The sequence below is a fragment of the Aotus nancymaae genome, unplaced genomic scaffold (genome assembly GCF_030222135.1).
Source record: "Aotus nancymaae isolate 86718 unplaced genomic scaffold, 86718_ANA_hifiasm-v0.15.2.pri h1tg000040l, whole genome shotgun sequence".
NCBI classification, from domain to species: domain Eukaryota; kingdom Metazoa; phylum Chordata; class Mammalia; order Primates; family Aotidae; genus Aotus; species Aotus nancymaae.
The window spans coordinates 126,544,132-126,562,790 of NW_026988454.1; the positions used below are offsets into that span (position 1 = coordinate 126,544,132).

Sequence of the window (18,659 nt, forward strand, 5' to 3'; positions counted from 1 at the left end):
CCTCTGGTAGTATGATTTTTTTTTGGTGGGGGGTTGTTTTTGGTTTTGGGTGGTTTTTTTTGTTTGTTTGTTTTTTGAGATGGAGTCTCACTCTGTTGCCCAGGCTGGATTACAGTGACACGATCTTGGCTCACTGCAACCTCTGCCTCCTGGATTCAGCGATTCTCCTGCCTCAGCCTCCCAAGTAGCTGGGACTACAGGCGCCTGCCACCACACCCAGCTAATTTTTTGTATTTTTAATAGAGATGGGATTTCACCATGTTGGCCAGACTGGTCACAAACTCCTGACCTCAGGTGATCCACCCGCCTTGGCTTCCCAAAGCGCTGGGATTATAGGCGTGAGCCACCATGCCCAGCTGTTAATATGGTTTTTGTATAACTTTTTTGGTAGTACACGGGGTCAGGGGTAGCTGCAGTTTCCTCTGTGGCTTAGGATACAGTTTAGGTTGTGGTGCGGTTTTGCCAACGACTTGGATGCCAACTGAGCCAGTCTTTGGACCCTGATGGTGGCATTGGTGGGGTTGAGTGTTCCTGTTTTTAGGCCCCAGAGCAGTTTACATTGACTCCAGTGTTAGTGGGTCCTTGAGGGCTGATTCTTGGGTCTCTGGCTGGGTGTATGGGCAAGTTCTCGAGCCCCTGAGCAGCTGGCATAATGTGAGGGATGGCAGGATAGAGTGGTGGAGCAACCCGCTGGGACCCCAGCAGTCTGTGTTGTTGTTGTTGGTAGCTGTGATGGATCGGAGGGGGCTAGTCCCTAGTTTTATAGCCACCTGTAGCAGGGCAGTGGGTATTTTCCTAAGTGTGCTTAGAGACGCATAGTCTCTGCTGTCCCTCTCCCAGCTGGGTGGCAGTTGCAGCCGTGTGGCCTCAAGCTTAGCCCAAGGGCAATGCCTAGCCCAGCTTTAAACTTTCAAAATGATGCCAGCTGTTGGCCTGTGATTGAGAGGGTAGCTAGGTTCCCTCTCATAGGAACAGCATAGGTAAGAAACTGTGGAGAGTTATGGTACGCTCAAGTCTCAGTCTCACAGCAGCCTGTTGTCTTAGGTATGCATAGAGGAGCCTGGTTTCCCTGTCCCTCCTCAGCCAAGTGGCAGCTGCAGCCAGATAAGTCCAAACTTGCCCAAGGACAAGGTGCAACGTAGCATTAAACTCTCAAAATAGCACTTTATGCCTGGGACCAGAGAGGGCAGGGTCTCTCTTAGCCAGGCAGCATGGGGAAGAAGCTGTGGGGAATGTGGTCCACTCATATCTTGGTCTCAACAGCAGCCCATGGCCGGGTGATAGGGACCCTTCCAGGAGTGGATGAGAGTGCCTAGTCTCCCCTCTTCTTCCTTGGAGCAGTGGAGTGACTGCAGCTGTGTCTGCAGATTCCTGGTATCAAGGCTCTCAAAATGGCACCCAGCTGAAAGTACTTAGACTTGGATGCCTGTGGGATTCTCTGTGGATTCCCTTTTTAGAACATCTGTCCAATCTTTAGGCAGTTCTGTATGTCAGGCCCAAGGCCCTAGTTATAGTTAGTCCAGGGCTTTTCCCATAACCAAGATTGTAAAACCCATTTCAGAGTGTGGAATGCTGGGGGTTTCTGTCTTACTGTATCCCCATGTCCAGCTTCCTCAAACCCTTTCCTTTCTTCTGATGCTTCCCATCACTTCTCTGGTGAATCCTAGCATTCTTTCCTAGACAATCTGTTCAAAATTTGGGTGTCTTCTGACTGTTCTGGTTCCTCTCTGTGGATGAGGCATATACTGTCTGTGTCTAGTCAGCCATTTTAAATCTAAGTCAAGTCATATATTCTCTAAACTTTGCAGCGGCTCCCTTCAGAATGAATACCAGAGTCCTTACCATAGCCTACACACCACCAAGCAAAGAGAACTTACTATTCCTTCTGCTTGGAATCCTCTTCACGTAGAACTCCTTCATTTTCTTTAAGTCCTTACCCAAATGTCACTTACCGGGGAGATCTTCCCCTGAACACCTAACATAATTAATAATTACCACTCTCCAAACACTTATACCTTATCATATTCACTCATGTGAATACGATGATGCTCATTCTTCCTTTCTCCTTTTTTTCTCCACAGCACTTAACGTAATCTAATATTATATATGTTTATTTGCTTAATAAGCCTCTCCCTAGAATGTATATCGTATGCCAAAAAAGTTTTTCTGGTTTACTGCTGTATCTATGTTTAGTACTTAGAACAGTGCCTGGTACATAGCAGGTATTCAATAAATATTTTAGCAAATGAATTGTAGAGAAACGTATTGACTCTAATAAATATCACACTGTGCAAACATCAAATGCTTGCCAGTTTCCTGCCCACACCATGTTTCAGGCTTCTGTGTCTTTATGTTTGGAACACCTTCATGCATGCTTTCTTACCTATGTGGCACACTTTTCTTTACTGTGGTACAGTCTTCTGTTGCTTGTACCACAACAGAGTGAATCTCTCTTCAACTTTTATAGCAAGCCTACTCTGTTAACTCATTCACTCCCTGTGATAACCCATTAATCCATTCATGAAGGCAGACCCCCCTCATGACTCAGTCACCTCTTAAAGGCTTAAAGGTTCCACCTCTTAGTATTATTAACATTGGCTATTAAGTTTCAATATGTATTTCAAAGGGGACAAACATTCAAACCATAGCAGTGTCTCTCTCCATTTAAAATGACTATGTTCTTTTCACCCATTCACTCATTCAGCAAACATATTGGCACATACTCTGACCTAGGCATTAGGACACAATGGTGAACAATACATGGGTGTTGCACCCTGTTGGATCCTGATTGGATATCACTTGATCTCTAGTACATCAGCATCTGGAATTTAGTAACGGAATTTTACATGATTTTTAAAGAGCTCTATTATTAAAAATAATAATGCTGCTAAAGACCGATTCTTGATCTTTATATGAAACTTTTTCCTTCAGTGGAAGTCTGTAGGATAATTTCATAGTGATATGCCTCACTCAGTCTGTTTTCACCTCTTATACTAAAGATTTGTTGTGCACTTTCAGTATTGTAACTCTGATTCTTTGGTTTTGAATCTTAATTGTTTTTTAGGTGACAGAGTTGTCATAGTTAAAAAGAATGATCTCTCAGAAAGCCATATTTACGAATGAAATAAAATGTCTAGTATGTACTTCAGAATAATCTGGTGTGGGTGGCAGGGTTGGTATACAGTTGAAAATAGACTGGCAATGGTAATTGCTAGGTGACACTAGTATAATATAATGGCATGGGAGTTTATTATTCTTTCTACTTCTGTATATATTTGAAATTTTCCATGATAAAAAATAAATGAATAATGAGAGAAAAAAGAAGCTTACTATGAGTCATATACAGGAAAGAAAATTCAGATATTCAAATGTGACAGGCAAGTGTGGAAGACAATTCTCTAATCCTATTGAAATTTAAAAGCAGGGAACAGTATTTGTGAAAAGAGGAAATTACTCAGAGAAAGCTTCAGGTAGAAAACCAGGATAGACCAGGGCTCCAAAGGGTACTAGATGAAATTTGACCACAAGAGCAAAGCGTACTCTAGGTAGAACATCACCAGTAAAGGCACAGAAAGATGATTGTTAAAGACAAGTATAGTTAATTGCTAGGTTAAAGAGTTTGGATTGCTTGGTGTGGTAGCTCATGCCGGTAATCCCAGCACTTTGGGAGGCCAAGGCAGGTAGATCACTTGAGCCCAGGAGTTCGAGTCCAGCATGGGCAACATAGCAAGATCCCATCTCCATCTCTACTAACAGTTTTTGTTTTTTTTTTTAAATAGAGACAGAGTCTCACTCTGTCGCCTAGACTGGAGTGCAGTTGGCATGATCTCGGCTCACTGCAACTTCCACCTCCTGGGTTCAAGCAATTCTCCTGCCTCAGCCTTCCGAGTAGCTGGGACTACAGGTGCATGCCACCATACCCGGCTAATTTCTTTTGTATTTTAGTAGAGACTGGGTTTCACCATGTTGCCCAGGCTGGTTTCGCACTCCTGAGCTCAGGCAGTCCACCTGCCTTGGCCTCCCTAAGTGCTAGGATTACAGGTGTGAGCCACTGCGCCCAGCCTAACACTATTTTTAAAAAGAAAAAAGCTGTTGTTTCCTAAACCTGTGTATCTTTATTAAGTTTAGGCTTGTTTGTTTGCAAGAATAATTTCAAGTAGCTGTGTGTAAGGCAAGGAGCTAATAGCATAAAAATGCTATTCAAGAAATAAAGTGAGAACTTTGATTTGGGAAAAACTTCAGAGAATTTATTTTCATCTCCATTATTAAGCAGTCTTGACTTGTTACTTTTTAGAATGAAGTTTAAAATACTGTTTTCTTCATGTTTTCAGCACAAACATTTCACTGAAGATATTCAAACAAGGCAGTATCGTTCCTTGGAAGTTCTAATAGGATCTGGCTATAATACCCCTGCTGACATTTGGAGCACGGCATGCATGGTAACGTTTTTTCCCCTTGGCTTTCACTTGTTAAGTGGTACATATGTTACCCTGTTTGCTAATTTCAGTAAACCAGCAAGTTAACTAGCAGAAAAGAATGTAACACAGGTAATTTATCATAGGTATTCTAAATTCTATGTCTAGAGAGGTACAAATTCAAAAACCTGTCTGGCATTTATTTGGTTACTGCCAAGTTCCTGTTAGGTGAAGGAACTAAATGTTTCTTACTACAGATTGTTGAGGGGAAAATAATTAAAACAACTCCTAAGGGGTGTTGTTGGTTTTTATTCAGAGATTACAAGTTTCTTTGCATTTTTAGCACTCATCTATTTTTCAGACCAAAGAAACCCCTGAAAACTGCTTCATTTTGTACAGTTCAACATCTCCTCAGACATTTTTGCAGCTCCCAAGATGTGAAGCCCAATCATTCATAGATTCATAAATTGCTATTTTATCCTGGCAAGCAACTATTCCAGTGGTCAGATTTGATAATAAGTAATTTCCTACTAATTTCCTCATGTTGGAATGTGTACATTATTTCTTAAAATGTATTATACTCCTTAAGATCTTTAATCATCACAATTTCTAATCATGTTTGTTTATTTGTTTCTCTTCTACCATGTTGTAAGCCCCATGCTGTCAGGAATCATGTCTGTTAGGTATAACTGTCTGGATTCGTTGCCTGACACATTTTGAGTGGATGCTTACAATGTAATTTCGATGCTAACTACCCAGAGTTATTGCAGACTTCATAGGTTAAGAGCATGGTTCCCCACAAGACTGCCCTCACTTGAGACACTAACCACAAGCCTCAGGGTCCACAAGCCACCTGCACTTATAATCAACTGGCTATAAATTGAAGGGTTTGCATTACCCCCTCAGCAAGTGCTAAGCTTGCTATAGTTTTATTATCAACAACACAAATCAAGACACATAGGGGAAAGTCTGAGAGTACTAAATGTGAAGCTTCTGTATCCTCAGGACTTTTCACCCTCCTGGCACATTGATGTGTGTCACTAACGAGGGACATTCACCCAAGCTTCAGGTGTCCAGAGTTTCATTGAGATTTCATTAATTAGGTATTTATTGAATCATTGGCCATGTGGTTGAGCTCAGTCTTCAAGCGTCCCCTCTGTTCCCTGGAGGTTGGGGAATTGGAAAGCCCCAATCCTCTGATCATGTCTTTGGTCTTTACCGTATGTCCAGCCCCATAGGGGCTGGCCGTGATGGCTCACACCTGTAATCCCAGCACTTTGGAAGGCTGAGGCAGGTGGATCACTTGAGGTCAGGAGTTCGAGACCAGCCTAAACAACATGATGAAATCCTGTCTCTACTAAAAATACAAAATTAGCCAGACATGGTGGTGCATGCCTATAATCCCAGCTACCTGGAAAGATGAGGCAGGAGAATCGCTTGAACCTGGGAGGCAGAGGTTGCAGTGAGCCGAGATTGCGCCATTGCACTCCAGCCTGAGCAACAGGAATGAAACTCCATCTCAAAAAACAAAACAAAACAAAACAACTATATAGGGCCCCAACATGAGTCACTTTGTTAATATAAACTTAGATATGGTCCAAGAGACCCACTCTGAGTAAAGACACCTAGCACTTGGAAAATCTAAGGTTTAGAGACTTCCTCCCAGGAAACAGGGACATAGACCAATTTCTTTATTATTCAGTAGTGTTTAATAAATATAGATAGACTCCCTAATGAATGAACAGATACATATTGTGCTCATTTTAATTAACATTTAATATTCACAGGCAACTCTGGGAAAAACTTAAGAAAGAGGCTAGATAACAATTCCAACCTGTTTTAAGTCATAGATTTCTTGCTATCTACATTCCTGAAAAACTTTGTCTTCAAAGTTAATAGAGATAAAACACTTATAAAGCACTTTGTTGTGGCATATCATTGGTCTTTAAAGCAGGTGGACTGTCTGAAGTAAGGTTTTAATATTGTTGCACAAAAAGAATATTGAAATAAAATATCAGGCTTCTTTTTTGTCATGCTTTAAAGTTTTGTATTTTGAGGAATTTGATTTGAGTTGATTTGCTATAGAAAATCACAAATGATAGGGATGCCACCAGCTGTAAAGTGTATCTAGTTAATAGGTGGCATCTGATTTATTAAAATGTGGATTTGCTAACTTGTCGTTTTTAGTAGTGGATTAGTTGTTTATTGTAAAAAAAAAAAAAAAAAAAAAAAAAAGAGGGCCCTGGTTTCTTTTTCTTATTCCACATTCCTATTTTGCTTTGGGGCGGTAGATCCTGCTTGGTATTTAATATAGTATTTCTAATGTCAGGCTTAAGAAGTAAGGCTAAAAGATAAAAGGGTAATTAATCTTGCCTTGTAGTTCTGGACCCACTCACATGTCAGAATTTTCTTGACCAAGGAATGGAAGGTACTTACCTGACATGAAACAATATCATGAAAAATTGAGCAATTTGTTCCTCAAATGTTATTTTGCCAGTCAACATAGAAAAACAAAACGTTTCTTTAATTTGATCATAGAGCAAAAATTCTGGAATATCAGAAGTGCCTGAAGAGGTAGATTATCCTGCATCCAATGTAATTAATTGATGGAAAGATTAGGACCCTCTCTGAGAGGTAATGAAATGAACAAGTTGAGATTGCCTACCACATTGATGATTGAGGAATAGTTAAAAGGGCAGTTATAAAAAGGGAAATGGGGCTTAGGCATGGTAGCTTGTATCTGTAATTCCAGCACTTTGGGAGGCTGAGGCAGGCAGATCACTGGAGGCCAGGAGTTTGAGAGCAGCCTGGCCAACATGGAGAAACCTTGTCTCTACTAAAAATTCAAAAAATTTCGCTGGCCATGGTGGCACATGCCTGTAATCTCAGCTACTTGGGAGGCTGAGGCACAAGAATCGCTTGAACCTGGGAGGCAGAGGCTGCAGTGAGCTGAGATTGCACCATTGCACTCCAGTCTGGGCAACAGAGCAAGACTCCATCTCAAAAAATAAATAAATAAATAAAAAGGGAAATGTTCTTCATATCTATGAAGAACATTAGGAATTAACAGTCTCCAAACATTGGAGTCAGAGCAAGTAGGACCATAACTGACAGGATGAGATTGTCTTCTTCTCTGACCTTTGAATGTCCTTCTAAAGTACGGAAGCTTTTTAGTTTGATGTTATCCCATTTGTCTATATTTGCTTTTGCTCCCTGGGATTTTGGGGTCAAATCCAAAAAAATCATTTCTCAGACCAGTGTCATGTCAGTTTCCCGCTATGTTTTCTTCTAGTAGTTTTTCAGTTTCAGGTCTTATGTTAAGTCTTTCATCCATTTTGATTTTTGTATATGGAGTGAGATGAAGTTCCAATTTCATTCTTTTTATATCCAGTTTTTCCAACACCATTTATTGAAGAGATTATCCTTTTCCCATTCTGTATTCTTGGCATTTTTGTCAAAGATCAATTGATCATACCTGCGTGGGTTCATTTCTGGGCTCTCTATATCGTTCCTTTGGTCTATGTGTCTACTTTTTTGGCCAGGACCATGCTGTCTTAATTACTATAGCTTTGTAGTATACTTTGAAATCAGGTGGTGTGATGCCTCCAGCTTTATTCTTGTTTTGAGACAGGGTCTCTCATTCTGTCATTCAGTCTGGAGTGCAGTGGCACAATCATGGCTCTTTGCAGCCTCCACCTCCTGGGCTCAAGAGATCCTCCCACCTCAGCCTCCCAAGTAGTGGGACTACAGATGCGCCCCACCACGCCCAGCTACTTTTTATATTTTTTGTAGAGATGGGATCTCCCTGTGTTGCCCAGGCTGATCTTGAACTCCTGGGCTCCAGTGATCTGCCCGCTTCACCCTCCCAAAGTGCTGGGATTACAGGCATGAGCCATCATGCCCAGCCCAGCTGTGTTCTTTGTGCTCGTGATTGCCTTGGCTATTTGTGATATAATAAATTTAGATGTGATTCCATATGAATTTTAGGATTTTTTTTCTATTAATGTGAAAAATAACATTGGAATTGTGATAGGGATTGCATTGAATCTGATAGATCACTTTGAGTAGTATAGACATTTTAACAATAGTAAGGCCGGGCACAGTGTCTCACAACTGTAGTCCCAGCACTTTGGGAGGCCAAGGCAGATGGATTGCATGAGACTTGCCTGGGCAACATGGCAAAATCCCATGTCTACAAAAAAGTTTTTAAAATTAGCTGCGCTTGGCGGTGCATGCCTGTAGCCCCAGCTACTTGGGAGGCTGAGGTGGGAGAATCACCTGAGGCTGGGAGGCAGAGATTACAATAAGCCAAGATTGCACCACTACAGTCCAGCCTGGCTCACAGAGCAAGACCTTGTCTCAAAAAGTAAAAAAAAATCTTCCAATCAATGAACATAGGATATATTTTCATTTGTTGTCTTCAATTTGTTTTATCAGCGTTTTGTAGTTTTCAGTGTACAGGTCTTTACCTCATGGTTAAATATGTTTCTAAGTGTTATTTTTGTAGCTATTGTAAATGGGATTGTTCTCTTGATTTATTTTTCAGATAGTTGTTTACAGAAATGTTACTGATTTTTGTGTGTTGATTTTGTATCCTGCAACTTATACTGTGTTTGTTTATAGTTCTAATGGGGTTTTGGTGAAGTCGTTAGGGTTTTCTATATATAAGATCATGTCAGGCCAGGCTTGATGGCTTATGCCTATAATCCCAGCACTTTGGAAAGCTGAGGCAGAAGGATCACTGCTGCTCAGGAGTTCCATACCAGCCTGGACAACATAGTAAGACCCCATTTCTGACAAAAGAAATGAAAAAATTAGCCAGGTGTGGTGACACACACCTGTAGTTTCAGCTACTTGGGAGACTGAGGCAGGAGGATCACTTGAGCCAGGAGTTGAGGTGACTGCAAGCTTTGATCGTGCCACTGCACTCCATCCTGGATGACTGAGCAAGACTGTCTTGCCAAAAAAATTAAAAAAAAAAAAAAGAGTTGGGGGGTTATGTCATCAGCTAACTGACATTTGTACTTCCTCCTTTTCTGTTTGGCTGCCTTTTAAATGCTCTGGTAAGGATGGTACACTGGTTTTATTTTGGATTGTTTCTTAATAAATTTTATTTTTTAGCGGTTTTAGGTTCACAGCAAAATTGTACAAAAAGTACAAAGAAGTTTTATATGCTCCCCACACACAGAGCCTCCCTCGCTACTGATCTGCTCCAGAGTGATACATTTGTTGCAAACAGTGGACCTACATTGACCCATCACTATTACTCGAAGTCCATAGTTTTATATTTCGCTTTACTCTTTTATGAGTTCTGGCAAATGTATCCATCACTATTATTTACGGTATAGTTTCACTGCTCTAAAACTCCTCTGTGCTCTGCCTATTAATCCCTTCCTTCCCCCACTCCCTGGCAACCACCACTGATATTTATATTGTCTCCATACTGTCAAGTAGTTGGAATCATACAGTATGTAGCCTTTTGAGATTGGCTTCTTTCACTTAGTAATATGCATTTAAGGTTCCTCCATATCTTTGTGGCTTAATAGCTCATTTCTTTTTGGCACTGAAGAATATTTCAGTGGCCTCCGGAAAAGCTGCGACCACAGGCATGCAGCACTGCCACACCTGGCTCTTTATTTTTTAACTTTAGTATCTTTACTGAACTCTATACTATATATGAGACCATGAGATTAAAAAAAAAAAAAAATACCAGCCAGGCACAGTGGCTCATGCCTATAATCCCAGCACTTTGGGAGGCCAAGACGGGTGGATCACGAGGTCAAGAGATCGAGACCATCCTGGTCAACATGGTGAAACCCCATCTCTACTAAAAATACAAAAAATTAGCTGGGCATGGTGGCGCGTGCCTGTAATCCCAGCTACTCAGGAGGCTGAGGCAGGAGAATTACCTGAACCCAGGAGGCAGAGGTTGCGGTGAGCCGAGATTGCGCCATTGCGCTCCAGCCTGGGTAACAAGAGCGAAACTCCATCTCAAAAAAAAAAAAACAAGCTATGCCTAGCAAGGAGCCATAGCACTGCTGACATTGAGATAGTACTTGATTCCTAAACCTATCCTGAAACTTTTGGTTTTGTGGTCTCCCTCTGGGTGGCAGTACCATTTTGAGAAAGGCTGTTCTGTCATGAAATTGCAGAAACTGACACTGGTGAGCCACCAAGACTTAAACTTGGGTCTAAATTGAGAATATGTGCAACAAGATCATCCTGATGCCAAGAGCTAAGAAGAAAAAAAAAAAGGAATATGCCGCAACTAAGCCCTGGACTCTACAGTTCTTAAGGTTGTTTGGGCTACTTAGTACCATTGATTAATCAAAATTGACCTGTGACTAGCACTTACTTTATAACTCTGCTTCCCTATCAATACGGTCATTTTTAAAAACTGCTGTTGTATTGATATTTGAGACTCTACTTGTAATCAGTGAAAATTTATGTAGCCCCCCGCCATTACTCTGACATTATCTTTTCATGCTACTTGGCACTTATTCCCAAGGATATCATTTCCTAAGACACTCTCAAACACTGTAAGAGGTTTTTCTATTACAGGAGACTGGCTTTTCTTTTCCTGATTGGAGAGTGCTGACTTGCCAGTCACATAGCCTAGAGTGGCTCCTGACTCCCTTTACACTTAATCTTCTGATGTTCTGAAAACCTAGGAATCAGGAACTCTCCATCTGGGACAGTTTAGGGAGTACTTCCCATGCAAAAGTTAAGGATGTACTTGTCAAACACTAAAGAGTCATAAGTAGATGTCTGAATTTTTTTGTTTGGTACAGAATCTCAGTTTCTAGCCACATGTGATTATAATGTAAGACCTGTTCTTCTCATAAATAATAACTTGGAATTACCTTAATATCCAGGTGTGCTCCTTTCTGGCCAAAAAAGAGAAACTCAAGAGGGCTGAATTGCTCAGGTTTAGGGTGGGGAGGTTTTGGCATGAAATAACCACATAGAAACCACAATTTCTAATATCCCTAATGAATACCATTTGGAAAATGCTATGCTATCTAATTCTCTTAAGTGCCTATTTAGGTATTTACTGAGTCTTTGCCGTTTTCTCCATTTTATTAGGATAGGGGCATAGAAGGAATGCTGTAGGAATTAAGCATTTTAAAAAAATGATCTGTAAATTTTTTCAAGGAAACAGAAGTTACGTCATATTGAGTCAAATAGCAATAAGCTTTCCAAAGGCCTTCTTTTCTTTTGTGCTTTCATATGCTATCCTCTTTTTCTTAGGCCTTTGAACTGGCCACAGGTGACTATTTGTTTGAACCTCACTCAGGGGAAGAGTACACTCGAGATGAAGGTGAGTCCCTGTAACCATGGATGTGTGTGTGTGGTATTTACACTTTGCACATTTGACTAACATAATTTGTTAGTACTGAAGAGTCTTAGTCTTGTTAGTGTGCAAAACATATATAAATCCCAGAAAAGTTAGAAATAATAAAATACATTTTATATTAGGTTTTTAGATATTTTCTGAAAGATACTAAAGAGCTCTGTCAGAGTCAGAAGGCCACAGCTAACCTAAAACTTCTGTGTGCTGGACAGTTTTTTCTTCAACATCTAATTATCTTCCTTTCTGTATATGTATGTATCAGTGGTTCATTCTTTACCAAGTTTGAGTTTGCCTGTTCATCAACCTGTTGCTCAATTATGCCTCTAAATTTATTTATAGGTCAGTAGTTTTAATATACAAATACTACTTAAATGCAGAGACTATATCCTATTTCTATAAATTCTGCCAACATTTAGCATTCTATTTCTGGATATAAAACTGCTTGTGTTTTTTTTTTTTTTTTTTTTTTTTTGGAATTCCGTTTTAAAACAAAATAGAATGGATTTACATTTTGTGGTAGCCAGTAGGAAAAGCCCAAGCTGCCAGTTACTGTCTAAGAGACTGTGGAAGCAGACAACTGTATGTGTCTGATTTTTCTATCATGGTGACATCCAGGTAACTAAATAGATTAATAACCAAGAAAACGTTTTACACGGTTGAGGTAGCTTATGTTTTATTTGTAGGATTAATGAGGATTATTTTGAGATCACTACAGCATCTAACTTCCCAGGGTAGAGAACGTGTTCTTTAGTTTTTGTACTTTCCTTGAGCCTTTGGGAACTCAGATTTCATGCTCTGTGGAACCGAGTGCTCTTTGTTTCTCAAAATGTGGTCTTCTGGGATTTTAATAGGTAGTGTTAGTAGGGCTTGCTAATATCCCTAATGAATACCGTTTGGAAAATGCTATGCTGTCTAATTCTCATGAGTGCCTATTTAGGTACAGTTTGAACATACTTTGTGTATATAAGCCCCATGTTAGAGGATGCTGCAATTACTACTTGATTTTACCTATTCTCTGCTTGCTATTTTTCTGGGTTATAAGTTTGGGGTTATAGGCTTATGGTAGTTAGGATTATAGGCCTACTATGTATGGCCAGGTACAGTGGCTCACGCCTGTAATCCCAGCACTTTGGGAGGCTGAGGCGGGCAGATCACGAGGTGAGGAGTTCAAAACCAGCCTGGCCAACGTGGTAAAACCCCGTCTCTACTAAAGATACAAAAAATTAGCCGGGCATGGTGGCACGCACCTGTAATCCTAGCTACTCTGGAATCTGAGGCAGGAGAATAAATGAGCCGAGATCGTGCCATTGCACTCCAGCCTGGATGACAGGGCAAGACTCCATGTCAAAAAAAAAATAGAAGAAAAGAAACTACCTACTATATTTGTTTGGGAGGGTAATTTTTTTTCTCTTTATTTCCCTAGGTACTCCATGTTAGTGTGTGGTACAGAACACATAGTGGCTAGAATTATATTGAGTAGTACCTTATGCTACTAAACCTGAAAATTTTAATGTATATGCAGAGTCCCAAATAAGGGGACAAGGAAAAACCATCTTTGCTAGATATTTAGATTCTAATTTATTCCATCCTATACCAGTTAATACTATTAGGTCAAACATCAGCACCTCCCCACCATGCTGTTCTACTGCAGTTTGGCCTATAAGAGCAGGAACAAGCAGACGCTTACCCCGTGACTAGTGTATGCATAGTTTGTTACACTTGTTACACTCCAGCCCAACAAGAGTGAAACTCCATCTCAAAAAAAAAAAAAAACTTTAAGAAGTTCTCTTATAGTTTATAAGAGAAACTATAGTCGAAGTTTTTTGTTGGTGTTCTCATTTTGGTTGTTGTTAATGGTAAAAACACATGCAGGTACTTGTTACCAAACCATAAATTCAGTCAAAACCACTCAGAGCTTGTAGGGTTGAAGTCCTCTTTAAATGGCACCACTAACTCCTTTACATGAGAGAGATATAACCCTGAAACCTTCACAAATTCCCAGATAATATGGATGTCTCCAGCATGTTATTTCCCCTGTAAAATACATAACTGGAAGTTTAACCCTTAATGATTCTATAACTTAGAGGATGAAAGTATTTAATAAAGCTTTTTTTCTGGCCAGGAGCCATCATTTTTTAAAAACACTTTTATGTTCTGCCTGAGTGTGGTGGTTATGCCTATAATCCCAGCACTTTGGGAGGCTGAGGTGGGTGGATCGCTTGAGCCCAGGAGTTTGAGACCAGCCTGGGCAACATGACAAAACCCCATCTCTACAAAAATTACAGGCTGGGTGCAGTAGCTGATGCCAGTAATCCCAGCATTTTGGGAGGCTGAGACAGGCAGATCTCTGGCCAACATGGTAAAATCCTGTCTGTACTGAAAATACAAAAATTAGCTGGGCGTGTTGATGTGCACCTGTAATCCCAGCTACTCAGGAGGCTGAGACACAAGAATCACTGGAACCCAGGAGGCGGAGGTTGCATTGAGCCAAGATCATGCCACTGCACTCCAGCCTGAGTTGACAGAGTGGTACTCTGTCTCAAAAAAAAAAAGAACTTTTATATTATTTATTTGTCACATGCAGAGTAAAAAAAAAAAAAGGCAGTAGATCTACCTGAGATGTGTGTACTGGCTGGTCCCAGACTCTCACTCACCTCCTGGCTAAGAGACGGCACACCTCCCTGGTGGTGCTCATGGTCCACATTCACACAGTGATGGTTATGAGTCACTACATTACTTGGACATTTTAGTGGCCTACAGATGATCAAGTAGCTATACTTTAAAATGTTTGTGCTAATTTTTTATTTTTAAAAAGTGAGTTTAGAAAAGAAAGCTTTAGACAAGACATAAGATAATTGGTTTTCATTTGAGTTGTAGCTCATATTAGCCCTGAAGTTTCAAGTTAGGCCATTCATGCTTTTTGAAGTTCTATTTTCTCATCTTTAAAATAGGGTATCAGCCAGGCGGTGGCTCAGGTCAGTAATCCCAACACTTCGGCAAGTCAAGGCAGGAGGATTGCTTGAGCCTAGGAGTTTGAGACCAGCCTGGCAGTATGCCAAGACCTCATCTCTTCAAAAAAAAAAAAAAAATTTTTTTTTTTTTTTTTTTGGGAGACTGTGTTTTGCTCTTGTTGCCCAAGCTGGAGTGCAATGGCATGATCTTGGCTCACCGCAATTTCTGCCTTCCAGGTTCAAGCGATTCTCCTCCCTCAACTTCCCAGGTAGCTGGGATTACAGGCACGCGCTACCATGCCCAACTAATTTTTGTATTTTTTTTTTAGTAGAGACGGGTTTCTTCATGTTGGTTAAGCTGGTCTTGAACTCCTGACCTCAGGTTATCCACCTGCCTCGGCCTCCCAAAGTGCTGGGATTCCAGGAATAAGCCACTGTGCCTGGCCTACAAAAAATTTTTAAGTCCGCCAGGTGTGGTGGCATATGCCTGAAGTCCCAGCCACTAGGGACGCTGAGTCAGAATGATCACAAATAATAGTTCTAGAATGCCTAACACATATTAGGACAGTTTTTTTAATCTTACGTAAAGAACCTACCTGAACCTAGATATAGAGACAAAATAGAAGTAAAGATGAAGATAAGCCTCCAAAATCCAGAAGGGGACTTGCCAGGTACTATCGGGTGACCAACCACCTGAAATAATTCTTGGCCTTCCCAGTCAGTCTTCCCTTCAGTATCCTTGGTGTTATTTGTAGATACTTTTAAACAGCTAGTCCTTGAAAAAGCTATTCATAGAAAAACCTCTTTTACAGCTTGTCCTTGATCTGTTCTTCTTACCCTTCTATTTTAGACCACATTGTGCACATTATAGAGCTGATAGGCAGAATTCCAAGATGCTTTGCCCTCAGTGGGAAATATTCACAGGACTTCTTCAATCGCAGAGGTAGTATTGTTACATGAGTTTTAATCTAGGGCCCAGGGAGACTTCAGGAAGCAGAACATTCACACCAAGATTTTTTTTTAGTTATCACTGAATCCACAAAAATTTGACTTTGTGGATTCTCCATTAGATGGATAGAATCCTCCTCTTCCCATTTAGGATAGAAAGCAAGCCTGAAATGCTTTACAGAGAGGTGTACTAGTACTACTCTTTCTGCTGTTTTCTAGAGCTGCATTTGTTACTCTTGTTACGTATCTTTTTTTTCTCCTCTTGAAATGTTTGAAATATACAGATCACATTGCATTGATCATAGAACTTCTGGGGAAGGTGCCTCGCAAGCTCATTGTGGCAGGAAAATATTCCAAGGAATTTTTCACCAAAAAAGGTAAAATAAATGTGTTCCAGACATTAAGGGGGCAGAAGTATTTAAAAATGAAGAGGTAAGTGCATGTTCCCAATGTCCTACAGAATGATGGGCCTGCCTTGAATGCTAACCTGTGACTTAGCACAGAGGTAAAAAAGTGGTCAAGAGGAGAGACTGGGACTGGGCACGGTGGCTCACGCCTGTAATCCCGACACTTTGGGAGTCCAAGGCAGGAGGATCACTTGAGTCCAGGAGCTTAAGACCAGCATGGGTAACATAGGAAAACCCCCTTTACAAAAAAAAAAAAAATTGTTTTTAATTAGCTAGGCATGGCGACACACACCTGTGGTCCCAGCTACTCCAAAGGCTTGGGTGGGAGGATCACTTGAGCCTGGGAGGCCCAGGCTGCAGTGAGCCATGATTGTGCTACTGCACTCCAGCATGGGCATCAGAGTAAGATCCTGTCTCAGGAAAAAAATGAGCAGAGACTGGAACCAGACTCTCAAATCCTGCCTACTCCACTAGCCATGTGACCTTTGACAGGATCTAACTGTGCCTCAGTTTGCTGATTTCTTAATGAGGATAATAATGTATGCTTCTTACTAAATGAGTTAATATGTATACTGCCTGCACAAAGTTGGTTGATTACTTCTATAGCACTTCTGAAAAATGGGCACATTTTTTGCTGGCATTTGGTCTAAGAACTGCCTCTACCAAAGGGCAGGTAATTTAAGCTTCTTACATAATAAGGGCAGGTACTACATCTCACTCATCCCAGTGACACCTAACACAGTCACTCAAAGTACATTAGTCATGCAAATGAACTTTGCACTTTAGTTTTATGTATTTGTTATTAAAAAGAAACAAAAAACAAAACTTCCCATTTTTGACTTGATATATTTGAAATGGAGTCTCGCTCCGTAGCCCAGGCTCGAGTGCAGTGGCACAATCTCGGCTCACTGCAACCTCCATCTCCCAGGTTCTAGCAGTTCTCCTGACTCAGCCTCCCAAGTAGCTGGGACTACAGGCGCATGTCACCATGCCCCAGCTAATTTTTTGTATTTTTAGTAGAGACGAGGTTTCACCGTGTTAGCCAGGATGATCTCCGTCTCCTGACCTCATGATCTGCCCACCTCGGCCTCCCAAAGTGCTGAGATTACAGGCGTGAGCCACCACACCCAGCCAATAATATATTTCTTATGCATTGCAAAAAAAAACCTTGAAATGTGAAAACCTGATCTAGAAGCATCTAGAAATAGTCTGGTTTTTTTTTTACACCTATTGTCCCATGGTTCCCTTTTTCCTCACAACTTCTACAAAAGTGCTGAGAAAAACGACTTTTCTCAATCCTTGACAGGAGCCATCCTCAGAAACGTTACCCTTTCTTTCTTTTCTTTTTTTTTTTTTTAAACGTAGTCTTGCTTTGTTGCCTAGGCTGGAGTGCAGAGGCACCATCTTGGCTCACTGCAACCTCTTCCTTCCCAATTCAAGCAATTCTCCTGCCTCAGCCTCCCAAAGTGCTCAAATTACAGGTGTGAGCCACCGTGCCACATTACTCTTTCTTAAACCTCTTTTTAGGTGGGAAAATTACAAAATATTTCTTAGGAGTTCCTCCTTGTGTGTAGTCAGATTAAGGCGTGTGTGTGTAACAGGTAGGTAATCAAATAGGCACTCACTGCTCACAGAAGAGATTTAAAATTTTTATTTTTAAAAAAATTATTTTTTTGAGGCAGGGTGTCACTCTGTCACCTAGGATGGAGTGCAGTGGCGTGATCTTGGCTCACTGCGACTTCCACCTCCCAGGTTCAAATGATCCTCCTGCCTCAGCCTCCCAAGTAGCTGGGACCACAGGCACGTGCCACCACACACAGCTAATTTTTTTTTTATTTTTGGGAGAGACAGGCTTTCACTATGTTGCCCAGGCTGTTCTTGAACTCCTGAGTTCAAGTGATCCACCCACCTCAGCCTCTCAGAGTACTGGAATTACAGGCGTGAGCCAATGTGCCTGGGCATCTTAAAAGTTTAAAAGCAGCATTTACCTTAGCCATTCATAATTGACTGTCTTTTAAAAAATTGTCACTTCAGAGAAGCAATGAGGTTGATACTCCAGTATAGTGTAGAGTAGTGGTCCCTAATCTTTTTGGCACCAAGAACTGGTTTTGTGGAAGACAATTTTTCCATGGACAGTGTGGGATAGCAGGTGGGGCGTGGTTTTGGGATAAAATTGTGTCACCTCAGATTGTCACGCATTAGGTTCTTTTACAAAGCATGCAACGTAGATCCCTCATATGTGCAGTTCACAGTAGGAGTCATGCTCCTATGAGAATCTAACATAGCCACTGATCTGACAGGAGGCAGAACTCATGTGGTAATGCTCGCTTGCCCACCACTCACCTCTGCTGTGCGGACGTGGCAGACCGCAGACTGGTACCGCAGGGGGTATGGGTGTAGGGTTGGGGACCCCTGGTATAGAGTATATGAAGCTGTTGTATCTGAAAGCTGTATAGGATTTGGGTTTTCTGTTTTGTTGCTTTTATCCATGCTTGACATGATATTTTATTTTTAAATTACTATCTCACCATGAAGCAACATTTACTAAAGTATTGAGCACATCCACACAAAAAAGAGTATAAGC

General features: G+C 41.0%; 1 protein-coding gene across 1 annotated transcript in view; it reads left to right on the forward strand.

Annotated features, from left to right (window-relative positions):
• Window positions 1–18,659, forward strand: part of SRPK1 (SRSF protein kinase 1) — an 83,718-nt gene that overhangs the window by 62,261 nt on the left and 2,798 nt on the right. Inside the window, 3 exon segments of the mRNA XM_012461594.2 lie at window positions 4,332–4,439; window positions 11,667–11,736; window positions 15,953–16,045. Of these exon segments, the coding sequence (XP_012317017.2) occupies window positions 4,332–4,439; window positions 11,667–11,736; window positions 15,953–16,045 (271 nt within the window).